At 45.6% G+C, this 27216-nt stretch overlaps 1 protein-coding gene across 1 annotated transcript in view; it reads left to right on the top strand.

Annotated features, from left to right (window-relative positions):
- The window catches only part of LOC310775956 (NACHT, LRR and PYD domains-containing protein 3-like), a 55942-nt gene that overhangs the window by 22745 nt on the left and 5981 nt on the right, over positions 1–27216 (top strand). The window contains exons 11-12 of the mRNA XM_083636078.1: positions 18993–19163; positions 19349–19395. Of these exons, the coding sequence (XP_083492204.1) occupies positions 18993–19163; positions 19349–19395 (218 nt within the window). The remainder of the gene's footprint in view (positions 1–18992; positions 19164–19348; positions 19396–27216) is intronic.

The following is a 27216-nucleotide window of genomic DNA, read 5'->3' as shown; positions in this document are numbered from 1 at the left end:
TATGATTTCAATAATACAAACAATACAATCCACCAACCAACATACAATTAACACACCGTTGAGCAACAGAGCACAATTAAACATTAAAAATGACAGGACAGACAAAATATATACATAGTTAAGTTAAGTTATCCTTATGGTGAAATTCATCCTCTGTATTTGACCCATCCTCTACTAGGAACCTTCCTAGAACTAGGAGCAGTGGGCAGCTGCAGTGCAGCGCCCGGGGACCAACTCCAGTTATTTTGCCAGTGCCTTGGTCAGGGGCACTGACAGGAGTATCCCATAGCAAAAAATCTGTTGCTCATCTGTTGCTTATTCTGATCTCTTGAGACTAACTAGAGCCTTCTCATTTATGAATCATTCTGTGCTCATTTGTGTCTTATTTCTTGCTCCTAAGGGTCCCTTAGGAGCAATAATCGAGAGTAAAATGAGATGTACTACTAGTAGACTGATTTGAGACAAATGGTGTTCAATTGAGCAATATTTGAGAAAGAATGTGAGATGAGTCTGAGACTTTCATGAGACAAACCTGAGAAGTATGATCCCTATAGGAGATCTCATCATTGTATGTCCAATGTCTCCTCCTTGTCTCATTTATTTCTCTTAAATGTCAAAATGAAGCTATATATGAGACGGTAGCATAATTGATCCATAGCTCCGCCCCCTTTCCTGACCACACCCACTCCCACCTTTAAATACACCTAGGCATTCCCCCTACCCAGCCCTCGAACCCCGACTCTACATCCCTCCTATCCCTAGCTATGGCCCCTTTTCCTTAACCCTGCCTCCTTCCCTCACCACCCACACTGCGAATCCCAACTCTCTACAACCTTCTTATCTCTAGTTAAGGGCCCTTTTGCTTAGCCCCGCCCTCTCCCTCCCCTCATAGGTTTTCTGTAATCCTGCTAACAAACAGACAAATATATAATATATTGTACAAAGAACACAAGAAATGACATTTTTAGCAGGATCATTTGACCAGCAGAAGGACAGAGATCCCTGCTGGCCAGACTTGATGACAATGTGTGCTGTTTCTGGATAGATTTGTAGAGGAAACACAGAAAGTCAGAGAATGTCAGATTTATTGCTTATTTTGAAATAAAAAAAATACAAACTTGTTAACAAGTGCCTTTTTTTTTTTTTTTTTTTTTTACATTTGTGCAACAAGTAAAGTGCAGACATCAAAAGTAAGCAACTAGGGCCATATGAAATCAGTTTATTTTTTTCCATATTCCACTATTTTTCCCCAAATTCTGTTTCCCCCATTTTAATTTTAGTTTAGGGGTTAGGATAGATTTTTGTTTTATGGCTCTCTCACGCAGCCTCTTTGACATGTTTCTCAAAGTGAAAACCAAGTTATGAGGTGACGTAAGGATCCTACGCAAGACTGATAACCCTCTCAAAACACCCCAATTGAAAATCAAATGATTTATGGTGGCTTATTTTACAATTATGAAATAATTTATCTTACTACAATAATGATGTCTACTTTTGATTTTGATGATTATGCCTACTTTTATCAATTTCAGCCAAATTATTCTGTTTTGCGGAAATCATATGGCCCTGAACAATGGTTCTGGAGATTTTAGGTTTAGGAAATAAAGTGCTACAACGGTCTGCTCTTTCAGTGCAAGTAAACAAGAGGCTCTTCGCTCTGAAAAGAACCAACTGAGCAGATCTTAAAGCATGAAAATGCACAAATAAATAATTGAAAAAAGGACATGAAACATTTCATCATATGACTCTAGTTCATTTGTATTTAACCTCAGACAAGACAAGACACTGCATTTTAAGTCTGAAGTTTACCTAGATTTGCTAGAAAGATTAACATTTCAGCTTTTCGCTAAGTAGGGCACTGCTAGATGATGTCACTACGTTGACTGTACAGTAGTAATGATTTAGAATGTTTTGATGAATCAAAACAACCACAATCCAAGTCAGAAACACAACATTATGTGAGCCTGTTAAAATTCTAAATAATTAATACCAACACAACTAGCCTGTATTCCACTGTAGCCTACTGTACTGTCAACCTAGTGACATCATCAAGCAGCGCCCTACAGTAGTAGTTGTCAAACTGTAGTTGGCGAAAAGCTGAAATGTCAATCTTTCTAGCAAATCTAGGTACATTTCAGACTTGCAAGCAGTGTCCTGTCGTGTTTGGGGTGAAATGCAAATGAACTAAAGTCATATGATTAAATGTTTCATGTCCTCTTTAAAATGCTACATCTGTCTGCTCTTTAAGTGCAAATAAAGAATAGGCTTCTAGCTCTGTCTGAAAATAATTACCTCAACATATTTTAAACACTAGAACTGTGCTCATTCAATGCAAATAAACAAAATAACAAGTCTCTTCAGCCGATTTTAAGCACTAGAAGTGTGCTTATTCAGTGTAAACAAACAAAATAATGAAGAGTCTCTTAGCTCCGGTGAGGTGTTGTAGCTGCTGAACTCTGCCAGAGAGGTCCACGGGGGCCACCAGACTCCAGAGGTAGAAGGGCCAGACCGAGCAAGCTGGAGCAGACCCAGACAGCTGACATGCTGCTCTGCATGGCCTGGTAGTCGCTGTCCGGCCTGTAGGACCAAGAGAAGAACAAGGTGTACGTGAACAGCTTGCATGGAAAGATTGAGGATCAAAATTTAAAGTCAACTAACAATAATTCAATGAAGCCAGCCCATTTACTGCAGCACCAGAGCACTAAACACCTATTGGTAAAACGGACACATTGTCCAATCGAAAACTGTCAGAAGTCAAGTAAAAAAAAAAGCTCAATTGTCTCCATTAATTAAAGCTCAGGTGACTGATGAAAAGGAGTTGAACCTGCTATTGGGCGAGTCTGAATATTATTTTCTCACTCAAATGTAAATGTCTTAAACGTGAGTCATTCCAACTATTTTCATTTACTATTTTCATTTAATAATCGGTTGTGTCAGATACTAAAAGTTTAATAGAACTAATTTAGGAGAATCATTAACATGCATGAGTGAGGGGGTACTATTGGCATGTCACAACAGCTCAAGGGCAAAAAGGGTTGGGAACCACTGACTTAAGGAGCTGCAAACACAGCAGAGGCTTTCACACCCTGACAAGAGGAAACACCTGCAGGGAAACATTGCATACTTGTGTTTTGGGGGGAATTTTGGGGCGTGAAAATGGTCAAATTTTTGGTCAAAAAGTTCATATAATCAAATCAACAGTAAAACAGGGAATATTACAGAATTTTCAATAGTTTGGCTGAAATAGATAAAAGTAGGCCTCATTCCAATCCAAAGTGCACTTAATTATTGTAGCAGCCTAAACGATTTCATAATTGTAAAATAGGCTGAGATAAATTGTTCTGTTTTCGATCGGGGTGTTTTGGGGGGGGGGGGGTCTTGCGTGGGATCCCGTCCCTTACATCACCTCAACTTGGTTTCCACTTGAGAAAAATGTTGAAGAAAGCAAAGTCATCAGAACAAGAAAAAAAAAATCGGAAACTGTAGAGATTTCATATGTCCCTATATCCTAGAGTGAGTGAGAAACAAAGAAAGAGTTTGAGATAGCGAAAGCAGTCCACACATACCTGCTTGCAAGTCACAGCTACCTAGGGCCTGCTCTTGTGCGACACTTGTTGATGAAAGCTTTCTTCAGTTTGGTTTCATCGACTCCTGTCCAACCTTCCAAGGTGGCACATCTTAGGACGTATACGCTGGAATACAAAAGCATCCAAAAATGGCATGAGTTATTTTGAAAAATAAGACATAACACAACAACTGCACTCAACCGCCAAATCTACTACCCTACCTTAAAGTAACAAAGCAGCCTCAAGTTTGAGAAAACTTACTTTTAATTCCGTCGACCATCTTCTGGTCAAGGAGTCTCTTCCCCTCAGGGATCTTGCCATGGCGTCCAAAGACGACCGCATTCACACATTCTTCAGCAGAGAAAAATGCATCAAAAAGAAGATGAAACAGGCGCAGGCAATCTTGTTTTGATGCCTGATGCATGGCAGCAAGGCGGAACGATGAGATGAACAAGCCACTGTCAGGATACAACTCCTGCTGGCCTGGTGCCGATGGGCTGTTGTCCAGCTCCAGGTCACGACGATGTCTGTCTCCAATGAGGGTGAGAAGATTCTGAAGCTCTCTGACCTGGCCTGGGTCTGAGAGGGGGGGAAATAACACAAAGATTTGTGCCCCTGTTATTTGAAGATGTACATTGTTTGTAGTAGACATGTACTATACTTCGTAAATTAAAACCTGTCTATAAGTATCCAAGAAGCTCTTTTTTCTCTTTTCTGATTAAAATTGATTTATGAATGAACAGTAAAGGATTTTACACACAAAGTCTGTTTGTTTCATATGCGTTTTCTTCCATCCGTCATCCAGAAAAACAAATCAGAAACCTTGCACACTGAGTCCGATGCATTTTATGATTATGTTTTGTCGTTCTATTCGCAATATGAGACAAATATTCATCCTCTCCTGTATCCATATTACAACATGACTGACAGGCAGCAGCGGCTGATCTGCAGCAGCAGTGATGTGGACTGGAGAAGGCAGCTGGTCGGGGAATGATTACCATACAATACTGGACACAGGGCTCCATCAATGCCAGTGGCGCCGGAACGAGTTTGCAATTAGGGGGACATTTTTATTTTTTTTGTCAAATTTTTTTTTTTTTTTTTTTTCATTTTTTTTTTCAATGTTTTTTTTGCCGGCGCCCGTTAGGGTGCCGGCAAGAAAAATTGACGTTTTTTTGAACGTCTGGATGATTTTTAGCCATATTTAGAGGAATATCTAATTTTAAATTAACATTAGGATTATACTGTAGTGATGTCATTATTCAGTATTTTCTCCTTTTCTCACTCACTTGGTGACCTGCTCTCCCTTTAGGTCATTTTACAATTACACTACAACAGACAGCAACACAGGCAGAAACACTGAATTTATTATTATTATTATTATTATTATCACTTCGAAACAGTGCAAAACTTAAAAATAAAATAACAATAACCGTTTACGATTATAGCAGCAGCCAATGACAGTGAGTGCAGTAAAGAGTCCAGGTCTGTCTGTCTCTCAGGTGTAATAATCCCACAATGATCACGGCTTTAACAAGTCTCACAGGCTGTGTAAACAGTGTAAAGTGGGCTCTCTGTAACTTGATCCCTGGGTCTGTCTGTCTCAGGTGTAATAATCCCACAACGATCATGGCTTTAACAAGCATCACAGGCTGTGTAAACAGTGTAAAGTGGGCTCTAAGCGTCAGGGGCAGTTGCCCCCTCAGATTAAAAAAAAAAAAAAAAAAAAAATTTAGGGGGACCAAATTTTAAGGGGGACAAAATGTCCCCATGTCCCCCTTGTTCCGGCGCCAGTGATCAATGCTCAACTTCACCTCGCTTAGCCGGCTGTGGTGTGCTGTAGCTGGGTGCTGCAGCACCGCTCCCCAGGGAGAGGGAGCAGAGAGGGGCCAGTGAGGTGGTGCGAGCCGCTCAGAATGGACTCCAGCCTCGGTCACTCTGCTTTCTCTCTCCGACAAAACACAGACGGATCAAACAGCTCGCAAAAGGCTTTTGACTGATGCAAAAAAAATGCAGAAAATTGAACCTTAAATCGAACTTTAATGACAGACGAAAGTTTTGGAGTCAGTGTGTAAACCTGACAACATGAGGTCGTATTTATTTTTAAACGCGTGACAATTTCGGACGAAAATACAGACTTGGTGGGCAAAAGAATTACGTTTGACATCTTACATTACTTACCTATTCTTGAGATGGCTTCGTCCATCTTCCTACATCCATCACATGGTCTCCCTCCAGTTGCTGCCTGCTGTCCAGGGGCTGCATTGCTCCTGTAGGGTGGTGGGCCGGCTACATTGTCCTCGTCGGATGCTGAGCTGGCCGCATTTCCCCTGTAGTAATTAACAACAACACATTTCATACACAACAAGCAGCTCAGAGTGCTTTACATTAAGGCAGACAAGACATAAAAATATAAAACAAGACAACAAATGCACACTAAGTGAACTCAACCCATATGTTTCAATTTTGTTTTCCCATGTGCTTCCTGAGTCTGCTCTGATATTAACGTTAGATCTCACTGCAGACGAGTATCATACAACATATCACATATCAAAAACCTCACCATCCACAGATTAATGTGAATCTTACAGGCTTTTTTTTTATTTTTTATTATTGCATATCGATCCAATTTCTAAGATGAAATAATGCTGCCCTCGTCACCTTGTTTATGGGAATTAAAACTTGTGCCTTTACATGATTTGGCTCTACTAAAATGTGTAGTTGTGTATGAGCATAGCTATGGAAATCGACATTATGTTCTCTGATAATATCACCTAATGGAAGCATGTATAGTGAGAAAAGCAGGAGACAGCTTCCTTGTGCAACACCAAAAGAGAGATCATGTTTCTCTAACACATGATCTCCAAGAAAGATGAAACATTTATTCCCTGTAATGTACATTCAGAACCAGTTTAGGACACATTCAGAAAGACCAACCTGTAGGGTGGTGAGGAGGCTGCGTTAACCTCGTCAGATGATGAGCCGGTCACATTGTTCGGTGGGCTGGCCGCGCCCCTGCCGCCAGGTGCTGAGCCAGCTGCGTTGCCCCTCTGGAGTTGTGAACTGACCATGTCTCCATTGTCAGGTGGTGAGCCAGCTGCATTGCCCCTCTGGAGTGGTGAACTGACCGTGTCTCCATCACCAGGCGGTGCACCGGCTGCGTTGCTCCAGTATGGTGGTTGTTGGACCGCTGCAGTGCCCCAGTATGGTGGTGCTTGGCCAGCTGCGTTGCCCCAGTATGGTGGAGGTTGTCCTGCTCCTTTGCCCAAGTATGGTGGTGCTTGGCCAGCTGCGTTGCCCCAGTATGGTGGTGGTGGTTGGCCAGATGCGTTGCCGCAGTAGGGTGGTGGGCCCCAGTAGTCTGGTAGTGTGCCAGTGGTGATGCCCCAGTAAGGAAGTGGGCCAGCTGTGTTGCACCTGTCAGACGACAGACCAGCAGTGTTGCTCCAGTAAGAACGTAGGCCGGCTGTGTTGCCCCCATCGGACAATGGGACAACAGTGTTGCCACCACTGGGTGGTGGACTGGCTCCGTTGCCATCATTGGAAGATGGGACAATGGTGCTGCTGGCGTTGGGTGGTGGACTGGCTCCGTTGCCATTATTGGAAGATGGGACAATGGTGTTGCCGCCGTTGAGTGGGGGGCCGGCTGCATTGCCCACATCGGCTGATTCTGATTCAGCACTGCATTCTACACCATATTCCGAGAGTGGGCTCCTCTCAATTATTAGTGTGTCAGAACCTGAAGATCCTGCATTTGGTGAGGTAGCTTTGAGCAACTCTAAATAAGATTCTTGTGCTGTTTGCTTTGGTTGAGTTGGACAGCCCTTTGCTTTTCCCTGGTCGGAAGGTGCAACGTATTCAACAGTGGCGGTATAAAATTTCCCATCGGACCACTTGGCTAGAATGCTTTGTCCTGACCTAAGATCTTGCAGCTGGGCAGGATTGTCATCTTGGCCCAGAATTTCTGATGGGTCGAAGAGTTTCGCAGTGTATCCATCCTCAAACCTGACAAAAGCATAAAGTCCTGAGAGGGAAAATTGGAAGCAACTGGTCAGTTTTTTATTTATTTTCCCACAGATCTCCATAGTTAAAATTGCAAAACTTTCCCAAGACTTTTCAAGGATCCATAAGAGCACTCCCATTGAATGTAAGTAGTGATTTTGATTCACTGCATCATTTATTTAGTTTTAATAAAATTACTGTAAAACCTGTATATAAGACTGACTTAAAACATTTTGTTGTGATATTACATTACAAGTACCGTAAATTAATATTGTATCGCCTTGTATTGTATTGTTATTCTGCCTATACATCTTTTTTTACTGAATGAGCTTTTCCTCCCATACTAGTCCCATCCCTGTCACACTCTCACTCACACACACACACACACACACACACACACACACACACACACACACACACACACACACACACACACACAAATCCCAAAACTCACCAGTTTGCTCTTTTGGGGGAGGTTCTGCCGGGGACTTGTGCTGATCGCGTACTTTCTTGGAGGGACATTTTGGTCTGTTTGAGGTTTTCCTTTTTTCCATTCTGTAAATGTAACAAGAAGAATACATTTTCTAAAATGCCTTTCAGACAAAACTCTGTTAACTTACATCAGGGTAATTAAATAGTGATTCTCAACCATTTTTATATCAAGGATCCCTAGTCCACTTTAGAGCCACCAATCCAGATTTGAGATGAAATTGTGTCTCTTGCACCCAAATTTGAGAATATTTTGCTAGATATTATTTTGTGCAGAATTCCATCACTATCTGTAGCCTAGGTAGGTATAGGGCGTTAAGAGTTTAACAGTTACACTGGAACTATCACGAGTTATTATTTTACTAGTATCTATCTATCTAGGCTAATTGTGTTAAACTTCTCGTAAATTAAAGAATGGTAATAATTTAATAATTCATAAATTTGCGGGGTACCACCTGGAATCCCTTCAAGGACCCCTGGTCATCCCCGGACCCCACATTGAGAACCACTGGACTAATGCAGTAACACTCTTACTGCAACACTTTTTATTTGTCAAGAAGAGACTACAATGAATTACCAGATCACCAAAACTCGTCAAAGTGAAGAAAACGCACACTGTGACGTCTCAGTGAGTCTGACATGTCATGTAAAAACCATGATGTCAACACGTGAAAACATGCGAGAAATCACAACATGGAGGCCAGTGTGGGAATCGGCCTAACGTTAGCTTTTTTGTGCGTTGCCTCCATTTTTGCAGAAACAATGGCATTCAAAATTAAACATTACATTTTCAATCACTGGTCCTTAAGTTACACAGCTAAGCATCAACTAACATTAGCCAACTCTGTCTAGACCGCCAGCTCCGTCCTGGGGCATGCACAGACATGTAGCTTGCGACTAAAACTAGCGTTAGCTTCCGTGCTAATAGCACGGTGCGCTAGCGCTTCTCGCTCATACTGAGCATGAGCTGGCGCTTACTAGGCTACAATGATTACATGTGCTAGCTAGGTTGGCAAAGTTTCGGTTCAAGCACAACGCTGAAACAACCACTGACTGAACTCGGACCTAACGCTAACGTTAATCACAAACTGTTGACCGACAAAGTGACATTACCTTACCTGCTGATAACACCGACTCGTTTTGTATTGTACGTCCAAATCCGCTCCAAATTGCGTGTGTGTTTGTTTGTTTCTTGTTTCCCGCAGTTTTTCATAGTGGCCTGAAATCAGCGTGTGACGACAGCGAGAGCTATAGCTCATCCAATCACCTGCCACGTATTTTTGCGTCAGGGACTACAAGCTTGTGACGCAGCTGTAATGTCGCGAGATCGTCACATAACTTGTGTGAGATCGCGCGAGATCACCATTTGCAGCCTCATGTTATAAACTACTAGTCCCACAATACCATGCGGTATATTTTGTCTGAGCCCTGAGCAGCGGGCTGCGGCAGAGATGAGATTTGGCAGAAAATTGTGATTATGGTTTGAACTAGTAGTCTAGCAGAAAGGGCCCTCAGATGTTGAGATACCCATACCCGAGGTAGAACAAAACACAACAATGATTTTTCTTATCTTTAGGGTCTCCCATTAATGAAATTGATTGTTGTCAAATTTTATTTGGGGGGAAAAAAGTTTTTTTGGCTGTTCTTTAGAACTAGGCCTACCCCAAGCCCTGAAAAAGAGCCAAATTAGGCCAGTCCGAATAGGGGAAAGGTGACCAAAAAGTCCATAACTTGAGAATACTCACTCTTTTCCTAATCAGATATGCTGAGGTATGAATCAGGTGGCTGTCCTACATCGCCAAATTGTCCGAAAATGATTTACCTAAAAAGATCATGAATTATAGTCCTGTAAACATAGCTTTAGTTTAGACGGAAATTGTACTTTGTGGTGATAGAAACATAGGACTCCATCACTTTTCTCTCATTTATCAGAAAAACAGAAATCCTTAAAAAATATACCATTACTGAATTGTCTAGGGTGCTATTGAACACTAACGAGGAGTTGTATGGAGATATCTGGTACAGTTCTATTGCAAATGAGATTCCTTTAGGCCTACTACCTCTTCTCTGAAACAGTCAAATTAGGTCATTCCGAATGGGGGATAAGTGGCAGAATACTACTACTACTAATAATAATACATTTTATTTGGTGACACCTTTGAAAACACCCAATGTCATTGTACAGTGCATAGAAGAGACATAACATTCTAAAATATCATACATAAAAACAAGCATTGCAAACACCAGCAGCATTATAATACGACGGACGGAGATAAAAGAAAAGACAGGAGATACACACGGCAGGCGAATAACATAGATTATGTACTGTATATGATTAAAGTGAGTAGGCCAATTTGGACAGGTGGCTTTTGAGGTGGGATTTGAATGTGGTGATGGAGTCAGACTGCAAGGAGTTCCAGAGTCTGGGTGCAGAGCAGCTGAAGGCCCTAGCAGCCATGGTACTGAGGTGAGAGGACGGTCAGGAGGCCAGCTGAGGAAGAGTGTAGGGAGCGGGAAGGGGTGTATTCCTGGAGGTCAGAGAGATAGGTGGGGGCTAGGTTGTGTAGGCCTTTGTAAGTGAGCAGAAGGTTTTTGTAATCAATCCGGTAGTGAATGGGGAGCTAGTGGAGTTGAATGAGGACAGGGGTGATGTGGTCAGATGATTTAGTGTGGGTGATGATCCAGGCATTTGGAGTCTGTTGAGCAATTTGGTGGGTAGGCCAGAGAGAAGAGAAATCTGGGATGTAACAAATGTGTGGATGAGGACTTTGGTGCTGTGTTGGGACAGGGATGGGCGGAGTCTGGAGATGTTGTGGATGTGGAAGAAAGCAGACCGGGTGATGTTTCTTATTTGGGGTACAAAGGAAAGGGTGCTGTCCAGAATGTCATGGAGGCTCTTGGCTTGGGTGGAGAAGGGAACAGGGAAGCTGCCAATGATGATGTTTTGGGCAGTGGTGTTTTGAGCTTTGGAGAGGATGTTTTTGGAGCCGATGAGCAGGGCCTCGGTTTTACTGGCGTTTAACTTCAGGAAGTTCCTGCTCATCCAGCTCCTGATGTCCTGGAGGCAGGCGGTGAGGGAGATGGGAGGAAGAGCGGTGGTGGGTTTGGTGGAGATATAGACCTGGGTATCATCGGCGTAGCAGTGAAACTGGACACCATGGTGACGGAGGATTTTACCCAGGGGGAGGAGGTAGGTGATGAATAGGAGTGGACCCAATACTGACCCCTGGGTCAAACGGCAGAACACCCGGACATGTGGTTCCCTAGTTGGACAAACTCTTGTCTGTCAGCAAAGCAGGGAAGTGCAACACCAGTGATTCCAATGTTTGCCAGGTGCTCCAGAAGTAGTGGGTGGGAGATGGTATCGAAAGCAGCAGAGAGGTCAAGGAGGATGAGGATGGTGAGTAGTCCAGAGTCAGCTGCACGGAGGAGGTCATTAGTGATTTTTACCAGGGCTGTTTCAGTGCTGTGATTAGGGTGGAAACCATATTGAAATGGTTCGTGGATGTTGTTTGAGTCGAGGTGGGACTGGAGTTGGGTGGCAACCACCCTCTCAAGAGTTTTGGAGATGAAGGGGAGGTGGAGAAGGGACTTCAGGGTGAGTGGTTCAGGTCAGATGGGTACTGTAGCCTATAAGCTAAGAATGCTCACTCTGATGGTCATCATATTTGGAGAGGGAAATACCAGGTGGCTGAACTACATCACCAAATAGTCAGAATGTGGGTAACCCAATACAATACAGTTTATCTAAATTACAAGCCTCTAAAACATAGAAATACAAGGTGTAAATATTGGAAGTTTGATTGAAACTGGAACATTAATCCAAATTATAAATCAGTAGTATCTCCTGTCTTGACATGATGAAATAATACAAGTATAATAGTAATAATAATACATTTGTTTTATGGTAGCCCCAAATCTCAGTGCTTCATTTCATTTCATAAACAAAAACAGGAGAACAGATTAGAAAACAAAATAACCAAGGCAAAAATAAAACAGAACAGAGGAATAAAAAGTGACTGCTCATTTGACCTGGTATATGGACACTTGTTTCACAGCCAAAGTCCAAATATCCAAATATGAAATACAGTATCAGCCTACATTACATTACATTACGTCATTTGGCAGACGCTTTTATCCAAAGCGACTTACAATAACACATTTTTTGTCAGCAATAGAGCAATCAACTATGGAGCACAGTCTATGACAACTACAACTTCTGAAGGAACAGTGGTACAAGTTTAGGTTAGTGGTACAAGGTTAGTTTTTTTTTTTTTTTTTTTTTAAGAAAGAGAGAGAACGAAGTTAGATCAAGAAGGGCCCAAATGGAGCCTGAAAAGGTGTGTCTTTAGTCTTTTCCGAAAGATCGGCAGTGATTCAGCTGTCCTGACCGAAGGTGGAAGCTCGTTCCACCATTGAGGTGCCAGGGACGAGAAGAGTCGAGATCGGGATGAGCGACTTTTGAGCCCCCGTAGCGAAGGAGGGGCGAGGCGACCTGCACTGGTGGAGGAGCGAAGGGAGCGGTGAGAGGTTTGGAACCTGACCATGGATTGCAGGTACCGGGGAGCTGACTGGTGTACTGCCCTGTAGGCCAGTACCAGTGTCTTGAATTTGATGCGGGCCGAGATGGAAAGCCAGTGGAGCTCCTGGAAGAGGGGAGTGACGTGAGAGAATTTGGGTTGGTTGAATATCAGACGGGCTGCAGCGTTCTGAATGAGCTGAAGCGGTCGGATGTCGGTGGCAGGTAGGCCGGCCAGGAGCACGTTGCAGTAGTCCAGGCGGGAGGAGACAAGAGACTGGACCAGGAGTTGAGTCGCTTCTCTTGTGAGAAAGGGACGGATTTTGCGGATGTTGTAGAGAGAGAACCTACAGGAGCGCGCTGTAGCAGCTATGTTGGCAGAGCAAGACAGCTGGTTGTCATGGATCACCCCAAGGTTCTTAGCTGTTTGGGAGGGAAGTACAGTGGTGTTGTCAATGGAGATGGAGAGATCTGCGAGAGGGCAGTCTTTTCCTGGGAGGAAGAGTAGCTCGGTCTTACCAAGGTTGAGCTTGAGGTGGTGGGCAGACATCCAGTCGCCAATGTCTTTGAGGCATGCAGAGATGCGAGCCTCGATTTGAGTGTCAGAGGGGGGGAAGGAAAGGAAAAGCTGGGTGTCATCAGCATAGCAGTGATAAGAAAAGCCAAGAGAAGAGATCACATAGGCAAGAGATCTGATATAGAGAAGGAAAAGTAAGGGGCCCAGGACTGAGCCCTGGGGGACACCGGTGGTAAGAGGACAGGATCTGGAGAGGGACCCTCTCCATGAGACCTGGTATGAGCGGTTCGAGAGGTAGGAAGCAAACCAGGAGAGTGCAGAGCCTGAAATGCCGAGGTCAGACAGAGTGGAAAGAAGGATTTGGTGGTTGACTGTATCGAAGGCAGCAGACAGGTCAAGGAGGACAAGAACAGAAGAGAGGGATGAGGCCTTAGCAGTGTGAAGGGCCTCTGTGACAGCAAGAAGAGCTGTCTCAGTGGAGTGAGAAGCCTTGAAACCGGACTGCAGAGGGTCCAGGAGGTCATTTTGGGAGAGATAGAGAGAAAGTTGTTCGGACGCTGCTCGTTCGAGGGTTTTGGAAAGGAATGAGAGAAGAGAGACAGGTCTGTAGTTGAGAATAGCAGTAGTAGTCTAGTAGGAACGGGGGGTCCCCGCGCACCCGAAAGATATATTTTTCTAACAAGGTGTCTAATAAACAAGAGAAGGAAGGAAATCCAGGGACAGGGGGCCGAGGAGCAGGATTGGAGTCGGGAGAGGATGGAAGGAGGAGCTGATGTCATCCACCTTTTTAGTAAAGAAGGTTACAAAATCATCAGCAGAGAGGGAGGAGGGAGGGGGAGGGGAGAGAGGGTTGAGGAGCGTGGAGAAGGTGGCGAACAGTTTACTGGGATTGGATGCAGAGGACTGGATTTCAGAGATGAAGATGGCGGTTTTTGCTTTAGAGACAGCATCAGTGAAGTTTGAGTGGATAAGGTGGTAGGAAGAGAGATCTTCAGGGAGATGTGATTTTCTCCATTTTCTCTCAGCTGCCCGAAGCTCAGTTCGATAAGTTCGCAGAGATTCAGTCAGCCAAGGAGAAGGGGGAGAAGATCGGGCAGGCTTAGTGGTGAGTGGGCAAAGAGAATCAAGAGCGGAGGAGAGAGAGGAGAGAAGAGTAGTGGAAGCCTCGTCGGTGGACAGGAGAGCAAATTGCTCGGGAGGGGGAAGTAGGGAGAGTATGGTAGAAGAGAGGGAGTCGGGTGAGAGAGTTTTTAGGTTGCGTCGGGTGTTGGTAGAGTGAGGGGGAGATGGGTGGGAGGAGGGGAGGGGGATGGGAAGGGAGAAGGTGATAAAGTGGTGGTCGGATACAGGAAGAGGAGTCACAGTGAGATTAGAGGTGGAGCAGGATCTGGTGAAGACCAGGTCAAGCACATTCCCTGCTTTGTGAGTAGGAGGAGATTGAGAGAGGTAAAGGTCAAAGGATGAGAAGAAGTTAAGGAAAGACAGAGATTGTAAGGTTACTGGCTGGATGTTGAAGTCTCCCAGAAGGATGAGTGGAGTACCATCCTCAGGAAAGACGGAGAGGAGGGTGTCCAGCTCGTCCAGAAAGTCACCAAGCAGACCAGGTGGGCGGTAGATTACCACAATGTTGAGCTTGATGGGTAGGGATACGGCAACTGCATGGGACTCAAAAGATGAGATAGACAGATGAGAGAGAGAGGTGACAGTGTAGGTCCATTTGGGAGAGATGAGGATACCAGTGCCTCCGCTACATCATCTCTTTTACTTTCGCTTGGTCATTCTGTGATTATATATCCTCCTAGGTGTCAGTTTCTTAAATGTTGGAGGTTCATAAAAATAAAATATCCTCAGATGCAGCCTGTTTATTTGATAGGCTAATTATTTTTGCTTTCTGCTTCACAAGGAACCCGCTTGTGTGAAATATTCCTGCAAATCAGAGTCTCAATAAGCAGGTGGACAAATCAACTACTTGAGAAACACGGTAAAATAATGTCCGCACAAGAATTATGCTCCCGTTCAGTTCATTATTAACGTTTCTATCAAAGGAGGAGGAGAAAGATATTGTTTACCATGCAGCTCTTTTCACGTGCTTAATATCAGCACAAGGATTTAATATTTGTTTAATATTTCTGGACTTCGTGAGTCAGTGGTGCTTGAGAATGAGTTTAGGAAGCATATTGTGTGGTTCCCCTAGAATATCTCTATATTTCTATAATATTCCTGTAGGGACTTATGCTGCACCCTGTGGTCTGTGCTACTCAATCATGAGTTTATTCCTCATGTACACATGCAGGTTGTTTCAAGTGAAGCAAGTGTAAACACACATGTATCAGATATGGGTAACGTTTAAAAGTAGATGTAAGCAGAAGGTCAAAAAAATCAGATATAGACAAAAGGTTGGATCTGAGCATCAAGACCTGCAGTGTAAATGCAGCCTTAGAGACTGTAGAATGACTATTTTGATCAGTTTCACCGTTTTCTCTTGATCAACAATACAGATAGTTCAGGAACAAAATCATTCTAATAAGAAAACATATTTCCAGATTTGGGTCCGAGATACACTATCATAAAATACTGTTTGTAAACATACAGTGAACTCCTGAACATATCCAGACTTCACTCAGATGGCCTGTTTAATTAGCACCAAATGTCTGTTATGCTCCTGTGAACACGGACCTTACTAAGTACTACATCTGTGTCGCTCACAGAGCAGGTCTACTTTAGCAGGTCCAGCCTCATGTCCAGAGTGTGGAGTGAGTGAGTGAGCGGGTGGGGATGAGAGGGAAAGTGAGCGAGACAAGATTATTATAGCCTATAAACAGTTAATAAATAGTTGATTAATAGTTACATGGCACTTTTACAAACCATTAATGTCCCTGTGCTATTTAATTTCATGAATGGACGTAGTTACGTGGCTGGATTATTTGGAAGAGAGCCAAGTTGGTGAGTAAACAAGTGACAGTCGAATAGTTTTTGTTCCTCCATCTGCCAGTTTGAAACGTGAAAACGCAACAAGAAGATGAGTGCTGCATTAGGCTATATATTCGAGACATAACTTTTGTGGAGAAATAAATTGAAAACTAGTCAGATATGACTTGAATGCCACTTGTAAAAATCATCTTTTCCACCGTTTAACTTTAGTGCAACGACTGGTGGCTTTTGGGCGATGTGGACATCACCCACATGGCTTTTGGACATCGCCACCCCGCGCTATCACCTGAATAATGCATAGAAGGTTTTTCATGGAGTGGAGAATTACTTTCTGAAATCTATCTCTTGATGTAGTCTACATTGATTAATGTCATTAAAAGTCTGTTTAGCATAAACACTATTCCTGGCTGCAGTCTGCAGACTAGTGTGCAGCACACTAACGTCTCCACCTCCCCCCCCCCCCCCCCCACTCTCTAGTCTCTACTAGTCTCCTTACTAGTCTCCATTGACGACAGCTGTCGTCAATGGCACTCAATGAGTTAAGAAACCCTCCCTTGACCCTACTGCTATTTACAACTACAGACCTGTCTCTCTTCTCTCATTCCTTTCCAAAACCCTCGAACGAGCAGCGTCCGAACAACTTTCTCTCTATCTCTCCCAAAATGACCTCCTGGACCCTCTGCAGTCCGGTTTCAAGGCTTCTCACTCCACTGAGACAGCTCTTCTTGCTGTCACAGAGGCCCTTCACACTGCTAAGGCCTCATCCCTCTCCTCTGTTCTTGTCCTCCTTGACCTGTCTGCTGCCTTCGATACAGTCAACCACCAAATCCTTCTTTCCACTCTGTCTGACCTCGGCATTTCAGGTTCTGCACTCTCCTGGTTTGCTTCCTACCTCTCGAACCGCTCATACCAGGTCTCATGGAGAGGGTCCCTCTCCAGATCCTGTCCTCTTACCACCGGTGTCCCCCAGGGCTCAGTCCTGGTCCCCTTACTTTTCCTTCTCTATATCAGATCTCTTGCCTATGTGATCTCTTCTCATGGCTTTTCTTATTACTGCTATGCTGATGACACCCAGCTTTTCCTTTCCTTCCCCCCCTCCGACACTCAAATCGAGGCTCGCATCTCTGCATGCCTCAAAGACATTGGCGACTGGATGTCTGCCCACCACCTCAAGCTCAACCTTGGTAAGACAGAGCTACTCTTCCTCCCAGGAAAAGACTGTCCTCTCGCAGATCTCTCCATCTGCATTGACAACACCACTGTACTTCCCTCCCAAACAGCTAAGAACCTTGGGGTGATCCTTGACAACCAGCTGTCTTGCTCAGCCAACATAGCTGCTACAGCACGCTCCTGTAGGTTCTCTCTCTACAACATCCGCAAAATCCGTCCCTTTCTCACAAGAGAAGTGACTCAACTCCTGGTCCAGTCTCTTGTCACCTCCCGCCTGGACTACTGCAACGTGCTCCTGGCCGGCCTACCTGCCACCGACATCCGACCGATCTGAACACTTCATTCAGAACGCTGCAGCCCGTCTGGTATTCAACCAACCCAAATTCTCTCACGTCACTCCCCTCTTCCAGGAGCTCCACTGGCTTCCCATCTCGGCCCGCATCAAATTCAAATCACTGGTACTGGCCTACAGGGCTGCACACCAGTCAGCTCCCCTGTACCTGCACTCTATGGTCAGGTTCCAAACCTCTCAGCGCTCCCTTCGCTCTTCCACCAGTGCAGGTCGCCTCGCCCCTCCTTCGCTACGGGGGCTCAAAAGTCGCTCATCCCGATCTCGACTCTTCTCGTCCCTGGCACCTCAATGGTGGAACGAGCTTCCACCTTCAGTCAGGATGGCTGAATCACTGCCGATCTTTCGGAAAAGACTAAAGACACACCTTTTCAGGCTCCATCTGGGCCCTTCTTGATCTAACTTCGTTCTCTCTCTTTCTTTATTAAAAAAAAAAAAAAAAAAAATTACTAACCTAAACTTGTACCACTAACCTAAACTTGTACCACTGTTCCTTCAGAAGTTGTAGTTGTCATAGACTGTGCTCCATAGTTGATTGCTCTATTGCTTACAAAAATGTGTTATTGTAAGTCGCTTTGGATAAAAGCGTCTGCCAAATGACGTAATGTAATGTAATGTAATGTGGAGGCTGAAGACACACACACACACACACACACACACACACACACACACACACACACACACACACATGTCAACAGCTTAGTCCTGATATGCGACTACTGCAAATACCACAAAATACCACAAAATAGGGTATTTTTTTATAAATGAAATCTATGCCCGCACGTACCGTGTCGATTCAGTTCAGCAGCCTTTTTAAATTGTATTATCATTTTTTTATTGATAGCCTATTAGCCTATAGGAATTATTCCATCAGTGCAACCAAACATCATGACCAGACTCATTCCTGCGGTACTCTATTAGAGAGATGGGATTGAAGGGAGAGATGGAGGAGAATAAAGAAATGTTCTTTATGTTAAACATTTGATTAATTGACTGCCTTTCATCTTAAAAGGTAAACGCTAAATATTAATACATGAAGGTAAGTAGATCTTGAAGGGTTATAAAAACGGGGATTACAAAAGGCATGTATTGAGTATGTGTGTAGTTCTTCAAATATCTAACCTCTTAATTTTGCTCTCAAAGTGCACCAATTAAATTGATTGATTGAAAAAAAGGAGGAAAGAAGAAAAAAAAACTTCCGGGGGAGCATGCCCCCGGACCCACGTGGAGGGTCCGAGCTTCCGATTTTATTGTGCCCCTCCGCCCCGACTTCTCCTTTATTTGGAAAAAAGGAAACATTTAACAGATAATTATCAGGTTTTACCACCCAACACTACAAACTATCACTGAAGAAAATGATTTGCTGTGTGTGTGTGTGTGTGTGTGTGTGTGTGTGTGTGTGTGTGTGTGTGTGTGTGTGTGTGTGTGTGTGTGTGTGTGTGTGTGTAGGCTGTCAGGCTGTCTGCTCACAGAGGAAGGCTGTGCTTCTCTGGCCTCAGCTCTGAGCTCCAACCCCTCCCATCTGAGAGAGCTGGACCTGAGCTACAATCATCCAGGAGCCTCAGGAGAACTGCTCACTGCTGGACTGGAGGATCCACACTGGAGACTGGACTCTCTCAGGTATGGAGACCCAACATCTGCTAGAAGGCTGAGAGTCACACACATTTTCTCTGTCACACTGAGAAGATGAGGAATAATGTTTAATGGAGGACATGAGTGGAGCTCCTTCATATTGAAGGATATTAAATGTCCATGTTTCCATCATCAAAGATAATCTGCTGGTCTGACTTTGTTTATTCCTCCAGGGTGGACCATGATGGAGAGCAGTGGCTGAAACCAGGCCTGAGGAAATGTAAGTGTGTATTTAGTTTGATTCATGAAAACAAAGAAACACATTCAACTACTAAGATAGAAAGTCCATCTACACCACATCTACATTCACATGAACCTACTGACTCAGGATGATGACATCATGTGACATCATCAAACTGCTGAGAAATTTATGATAAAACTCAATAAATGAACAAATAACCAGATCAGGTCGTGTTTCACTTTGCTGCTAACTCAGTCATTTTTTGACAAATTGGCTTAAGTCCAGGATTTTCTATTTCACAAAGCCAGTTAACTATTTAGCCAGACTTGTTACCAGCTGCAACAGAGCCTTCAAGGAAAATCTTGGTATTTTTCAACCTGGATCATATTTTCATAACTTTTTGTGTCTGTAACTAATGTGAGCAAGACACAATTTAATTGGTGGTGTATTGACCAAGATTGCTTCAACGCAGCTGCTTTGCACACATGCCCCTCCTCCTCCTGCCTCAGCAGCCCAACATACATTGACTAAACGAGTTTGTTGTTGCCACAGACAGCCTCAGATTATTCCATGACTTTATTACACAGATATACCTTCTGCTTGATCAAGTCTCGTGAGAGTTGCGTTGTTGCAGGAAGTTTGCTGTAGTGACAAGCCAGGAGCAGACATGTTTGGTTTAGAGCCGGGATGTCAGAGATTCGGCCCGCGGGCCAGATCGGTTCCCCCATACAGTTTCTATTTTTTTTCCAACTTTATGATTATTGAGCAAGTTTCAGCATACAAACCCACCTTCCAGTTGTAAAATATTTATTGTTTTTGTTCTTCCAAATAAAATTCCATAGTTACATTCTGTTTAGATTTATTTGACTCATTTTCCAACCTTTCCCCAAGGCCATCAAACATCCATACTCCACTCTCTCAACATCCACTGTCCCAGCTAACTAACCTGCATGCCATCCCCACCACACCTCCACACACCTACACAGCCACACACACACACACACACACACACACACACACACACACACACACACACACACACACACACACACACACACACACACACACACACAGCCACACACACACACACACACACACACACACACACACACACACACACACACACACACACACACACACACACACACATGCACCCCACCTCAACTCATCACTTCTATCCATAGAGGACAGTACCTTACAGAAACAGTTTCAGATGTTTTGGGTTGAAGGGGAAAAAGGCCTCTGTAGTGACTGGCTACAGGTGATGATGATTCCTCTGTTCTGCAGCTTAACTTATTGGCAGTAAAACAGCCTACAAGTCGACACGGAGGACTTTTACACATAAAAAGCAATGAACTGAGGGGAAAGTTCTTCAACTCTTGAAAGCTTTACATACTTCCACGTTAAACCCCTCACCGAATACGCAGAGTGCAGTGCTGCAGCCGAGCCTCCCGGTACAGCCTAGGTACAGCGGTACATAGTTATGACAGCAAAACCGCTTACTTACAACATGCATGTAAACACAATGGTTATCGAGGTAGGAAGAGAGCGAGAAAAAAAAGAATAAGAGCACAGTTAACTCCTGCAGGTGTGAATGATGCTCACTGTACGCTCATGGATTTGCAAAAGTGTAATGTGTAACTGTATTCTGATTACAGTAACTAAGTAACACCTTACTGTAATCTGATTACAGTTACTAAGTAACGCCTTACTGGCCAAAACTGGAACATAGGGCTGTGGGCATCTTCATGTACTGTAACAAAAATTGTAAAAAAGAAAGAACACGCACAAGATGGATTCGCCCAGGTCAACTGCTGACTCAGGTGACTACATCAGGCAGTTGTGATGTCATCAGTGATGTCACTCGAGCAATTGTCTTCTTCTTAGGGCGCTTTCACACCTACGTCGTTTGGTCCAGACTTTCTGACTTGCCAGTTTGATCCGAACCAAAATGACAGGCGTGAAACCTCCCCCGGACCATGGTGCGGACCAAACGCCCGGTCCTTGGTCCAATGAAAAGAGGTGGTCTCGGTCTGGATCAAACTGCACCATCGTGTGGTTCGCTTGCAGTGTGAAAGCATTTTTGGGATAGTTTGGACTTTCGGACCAAATACAGGAAAGTTTAGTTTAACGAGGCTATTTTCAGAAAAACAATGAAAAATGAGCCACTGTAGCACATGGTTGGTGTCACGATCAGATACAAAACCTGGACCCAAATGCACGACTCAAGAGACAAGTTCCAAAGTCAAAAGTCTTTACTCAAAACAACCTCCAACAAACAAAACAGGCAAGATTCCAAAAGGTTAACTGAGGCAGAAAATACAGAACAAGGTCAAAAATCCGAATGCTATGGAGCTGAGCTGTTTCTGGGTGGATGGCAATTACAATCTGGCAGAGAGCTGGTGGAATGGACATGAAGATATACTAGGGAGCTGATTAGGGAATGAGGAGCAGGTGAGTGGGGATGATTGGCACACAGGTGAAACTACTGAGGGAAGACAGGCAGGTGGGAGTGGCTGGGTCTGGAATGACAGCAGAGTTAGAACAGAGTATGAACAATAAGACTAAATGAATGAGGACTGAATAACTGAATGCAAAAAGTAACATAATAAAGAATAATATTACAAAACTATGACAGAGCCCCCCCCTCAAGGGACGGCTCCTGACGTCCCACAGGGCTGGTCAGGATGGGAACGATGGAATGTCGAGATGAGATCTGGGTCCAGGATGCTGCGAGCAGGGACCCAAGAGCGCTCCTCAGGGCCATAGCCCTCCCAGTCCACCAAATACTGCAGCCCCCTCCCTCGACGTCTTGACTTGAGCAGGCACTGAACCGTATAAGCCGGCCCACCATCAATGAGCCGGGCGGGGGTCTGGGGGCGGGCTGCAAAGAGCTGACCTTGACTGGCTTAATGCGGGAAATGTGGAAGGTGGGATGAATCTTCGTGGTAGGTGGGAGGCGCAGGCGCACCGCCGCGGGGTTAATGACCTGGGAGATGGGGAACGGACCAATGAACCTGGGAGCCATCTTTTTAGATTCCACCTTAAGAGGTATGTCCCGGGTGGAGAGCCAAACTCGCTGACCGGGTCTGTACTGGGGAGCTGTGGAGCGCCTCCTGTTGGCCGATCTCTGATACCTCTCAGACGTCCTGAGGAGAGCGGAGCGGGACCTGAGCCAGGTGCGGCGGCAGCGTCTGATGAACGCCTGGACGGAGGGGACACTGGCCTCTTTCTCTTGTTCTGGAAAGAGTGGAGGTTGATAGCCACAGGCGCACTGGAAGGGGGACAGGCCAGTGGCAGAGGTGGGAAGAGTGTTGTGGGCGTATTCCACCCACACCAACTGCTTGGCCCAGGAAGAAGGAGCATGTGAGGCGACGCACCGCAGAGCCGTTTCCATGTCCTGGTTCTTCCGCTCAGTCTGGCCGTTGGACTGTGGATGGAACCCTGAGGACAGACTCGTCGAAGCCCCCAACAACCTGCAAAACTCCTTATAGAAAGCAGAGGTGAACTGTGGCCCCCGGTCAGAGACGATGTCACTGGGGAGGCCGTGCAGGCGGAACACATGAGTCAATAACAGTTCAGCTGTCCCTTTGGCCGAGGGAAGCTTAGGCAGAGGAATGAAATGTGCAGATTTGGAAAAGCGGTCAACCACAGACAGAATAACTGTGTTACCTTCGGAGGGGGGCAGGCCAGTGACAAAGTCCAGCGAAATATGGGACCAGGGACGATGAGGTACGGACAGGGGTTGAAGGAGGCCTGCCGGACTTTGGCGGGAGGTCTTGTGTTGGGAGCAAACGGGACAAGCGGCCACAAACTCCCCTGTGTCCTCCTCCATGGAGGACCACCAGAACCGCTGACGAAGGAGAGCCAGGGTGCGTTGCACTCCCGGGTGACAGGCCAGATGAGAGGAGTGTCCCCACTGGAGGACCTGAGAGCGGAGATGATCTGGGACGAACAGACGGCCATCTGGACAGTTACTGGGTGCAGGCGAATCAGAGTGTGACTGTTTAACCTTACCCTCAATGTCCCAGACCAGAGCTCCAATCAGACAGGAAGGAGGAAGGATCCGTTCCATCTCCGTAGAATCCTCCTCCTTCTGAAACTGGCGGGAGAGGGCATCAGGTTTGATGTTCTTGGAGCCTGGGCGGTAGGAGAGAGTAAAGTTAAAATGATCAAAGAACAGAGCCCAACGAGCTTGGCGGGAACTCACCCTTTTGGCAGTGCGTAGATACTCTAAGTGTCAGCACCTGAGGTAGTGCTCCAGGACGTCCGCTGGAGGGCGCCATGGGGGCCACCTAGAGCCGGACTCACCTGCACGGCTGTGTGCCATCGCAATAAGCAGTGGCTGATACAACTTGTCTTGATTACATTGAACTCTTATTTAAGCCCTGTGATGTCTGTGTGACACTGTCAAGTTATTTTGGTCCTGAGGGAGAATGGTTGTACCTGATCTTTAAGTTTCAAGTAAACCTTTGTTTTGTGATTTTGAAGCTCTGACTCGTCTCATGGTTATTCTGCACTTGGGTCCGATCCAAAACTTGTGACACTAAGTTCTTATGATCTGTCCAAACCAGTGTCTCCACTCCTTCAAGGCCAACACGACTGCCAGCAGTTCCCGATCTCCTACGGAGTAATTCCTCTCCGCCGGCGACAACTTCAGGGAGAAGAAGGCGCAGGGGTGCACCTTCTGATCCCCAGCTGAGCGTTGGGACAGGACAGCCCCCACCCCTATGCCTGAGGCGTCTACCTCCACCACAAACTGCTTGGAGGGGTCAGGGTGTGTGAGAATGGGGCCACTGGTGAAACGTCTCTTGAGCTCCTGAAACGCTGCTTCAGCAGCGGGAGACCAAGAGTAGGGTATGTTTGTTGAGGTAAGAGCTGTAAGGGGACCTGCCACGGAGCTATAGTTCCAGATAAATCGTCTGTAGAAGTTGGCAAACCCTAGGAAACGGTTAAGCCCTGTACGGGATGTGGGCTGAGGCCACTCTGCAACCGCACAAACCTTGGCCAGGTCCATCTCGATGCTTCCTCCCTTGAGCTCCATCCCGAGAAATTACATCTCTGGGACATGAAATTCACTCTTTTCGGCCTTTACAAAAAGGCGATTCTCCAGGAGTCTGTGCAGGACCCTCCTCACATGACCCTCATGCTCCTCAGGAGATCTGGAAAAGACTAGGATGTCATCGAGGTAAATATAGACAAACTTGTGTAGCATGTCCCTGAACAGGTCATTCATCATGGTTTGGAAAACTGCGGGAGCATTTGTTAGTCCGAAGGGCATGACTAAATATTCATAATGCCCACTGGGGGTGTTAAATGCAGTCTTCCATTCGTCCCCCTCCCGAATGCGGACCAAATGGTATGCATTTCTAAGGTCAAGCTTGGTGAAAACTGTGGCACCTTGGAGCTGTTCAAAAGCGGAATTCATGAGTGGGAGGGGGTACCTGTTCTTCACCGTGATGTTGTTGAGTCCTCGATAGTCGATGCAGGGGCGCAGAGACTTATCTTTTTTCTTTACGAAAAAGAATCCTGCTCCTGCAGGTGATGAAGACGGGCGAATGATGCCAGCTGCCAGAGACTCACTGATGTACTTGTCCATGGCCTGCATCTCTGGAGCTGACAGGGAGAATAACCGACCCTTGGGAGGCGAGGTGCTAGGGAGCAGATCTACGGCACAGTCGTAGGGTCTGTGAGGAGGCAGAGCTGTGGCACGGGACCGGCTGAACACCTCCTTCAATTCTAGATAGGTTGGAGGCACCTTAGACAGGTCAGGAAACTCAGAAGGAGAATGAGGGTTATGTTCAGGATACAGGGCATTTCTTAAACAGACAGCATGACAGTGCTCACTCCAGCCTAAAACTACTCCTGTGGCCCAGTCAATGTGGGGATTGTGTCTAAGGAGCCACGGATAACCAAAAATCACTGGGAGTTGAGGGGCATGGATCAAATGAAATGATATTGTCTCATGATGGTTACCTGACAGGCTGAGGTGCACTGTGGCAAGGAGGTGGCCATCGAGGGCGCTGGCCGGAAGAGGGGATTCCAGGGGGGTCTGCGGGATGTTGAGCTGCCGAGCCAACTGGTAGTCCATGAAGTTGGCGTCCGCCCCAGAGTCGATAAATATCGACACGGTGTGTGTGTGTCCATCCAAGAGGAATTGAGCATGGGTTATGGGTCGAGAGGGCAATTCCGGAAGTCGAGCTTGGCCCACCAGTGCCCTCCGGATTACTGATGAGCCCTTTCTTTTACCGGACAGGAAACAACGAAGTGACCATGTTGGCCGCAGTACATGCAGCGATTCTCCTGGCGACGCTGAAGGCGTTCCTCTGGAGTGAGTGGGCCCTTCCCAGCTGCATGGGCTCCGAGTCGTCAGGGGGGCTTGAGGGCAAGGCGCGTAGCTGCTTCACTGGCTCTGTGGGAACAGAAGAAAAGCGGACCGGTGCACGGGAAACTGCAGACTGCAATCTCTCCCTCTTTCTCTCTCTCATACGGTTATCGATACGTATGGTCAGATCAATGAGAGAGTCAAGCTCGCTAGGTAGTTCTCGAGCGGCCAGTTCATCCTTGATTTTCTCAGATAATCCATGGTAAAAGGCATCATACAAAGAGGAAGAGTTCCACTTACTTTCAGTGGCAATTGTCCGGAACTCGATGGAGTAGTCAGCCACCGGTCGCTCTCCCTGTCTGTTAAGCAGACCCCTCGCTGCCTACCGGGCCGAAGTAGTGTGATCAAATACTTTCCTCAATTCTGCTGAAAATGTCTCAGCAGAGGAGCAGGCTGAGGACTGCCTCTCCCACTCAGCTGTTCCCCACAGCCTAGCTCGGTCCGTGAGCAGGGAGATGATGTAGGCCACTTTGGAGCGTTCAGTGGGAAAGGCGGAAGGCTGAAGTTCAAAGGCCAAAGAGCATTGAGTCAAAAAAGGCCGACAGCTGCTGGACTCACCAGAGAAGCGCTCCGGGGGGGAAACACAAGGTTCTGACCTGGACACGGCCTGCACTAGAGAACTGGTAGGTATTGGTGCTGGGACCGGTACCCCAACCAGTCCTTGGCTGGGCAATGTGAGCTGCCATATCCGATCATGAAGCGCCTCCAGGTTCTTGTCATGGCGTGCAGATGACTCCTGGAGCACCCCGGAAATGGCGCCGAGTTGGTTCTCAAACTGGCGTAGAGCACTAGCTTGTGCCTCTAGCTCTCTCTTCAAGTCGGCTGGGTCCATCAGGGCCAGATTGTTCTGTCACGATCAGATACAAAACCTGGACCCAAATGTACGACTCAAGAGACAAGTTCCAAAGTCAAAAGTCTTTACTCAAAACAACCTGAGGACTGAATAACTGAATGCAAAAAGTAACATAATAAAGAATGATATTACAAAACTATGACAGTTGGAGGAGGAGAGCATGTTTTTAATTGAAATATCCGACGATGTTGTAAAAAGTCAAAAGGGGAAACATTCCAACACTTTAACGTTAGGCAGGCTATTTTCAGTGAGAGAGGATATCCTACTGTAGGCTATGAGAGGAGGGAAGAGCTGAAGCTAAAGAAATTACTTGCCTTTTTTTTATCATATTGCATCACTGTAAGAAGCAAACACACAGACACAAACTAGTCCCTTAATTAATATCAGACACAGCGCAGGCAGACAGACACACCACCACCTCGCTCAACAGGCAGGGAATGATTGACAGGTGTTCCAGCAGGCTAAAGGTGGATCTTTTATGGAGATATAAGCTGCAGCTTATTGTTATTGTCTCTCCTAACGACTCCTAATTAGCCCCTTATTGGCTGTAGGCCTATCGTTGCCGACAATGAAGGCAACATTATTAAACTGACAGATTTATGAATGAAGTTTGGTGTAACAT

This window comes from Poromitra crassiceps, assembly GCF_964638095.1.
Source record: "Poromitra crassiceps genome assembly, chromosome: 4".
NCBI lineage: Eukaryota > Metazoa > Chordata > Actinopteri > Beryciformes > Melamphaidae > Poromitra > Poromitra crassiceps.
This window is presented reverse-complemented; position numbering and strand designations above follow the sequence as displayed.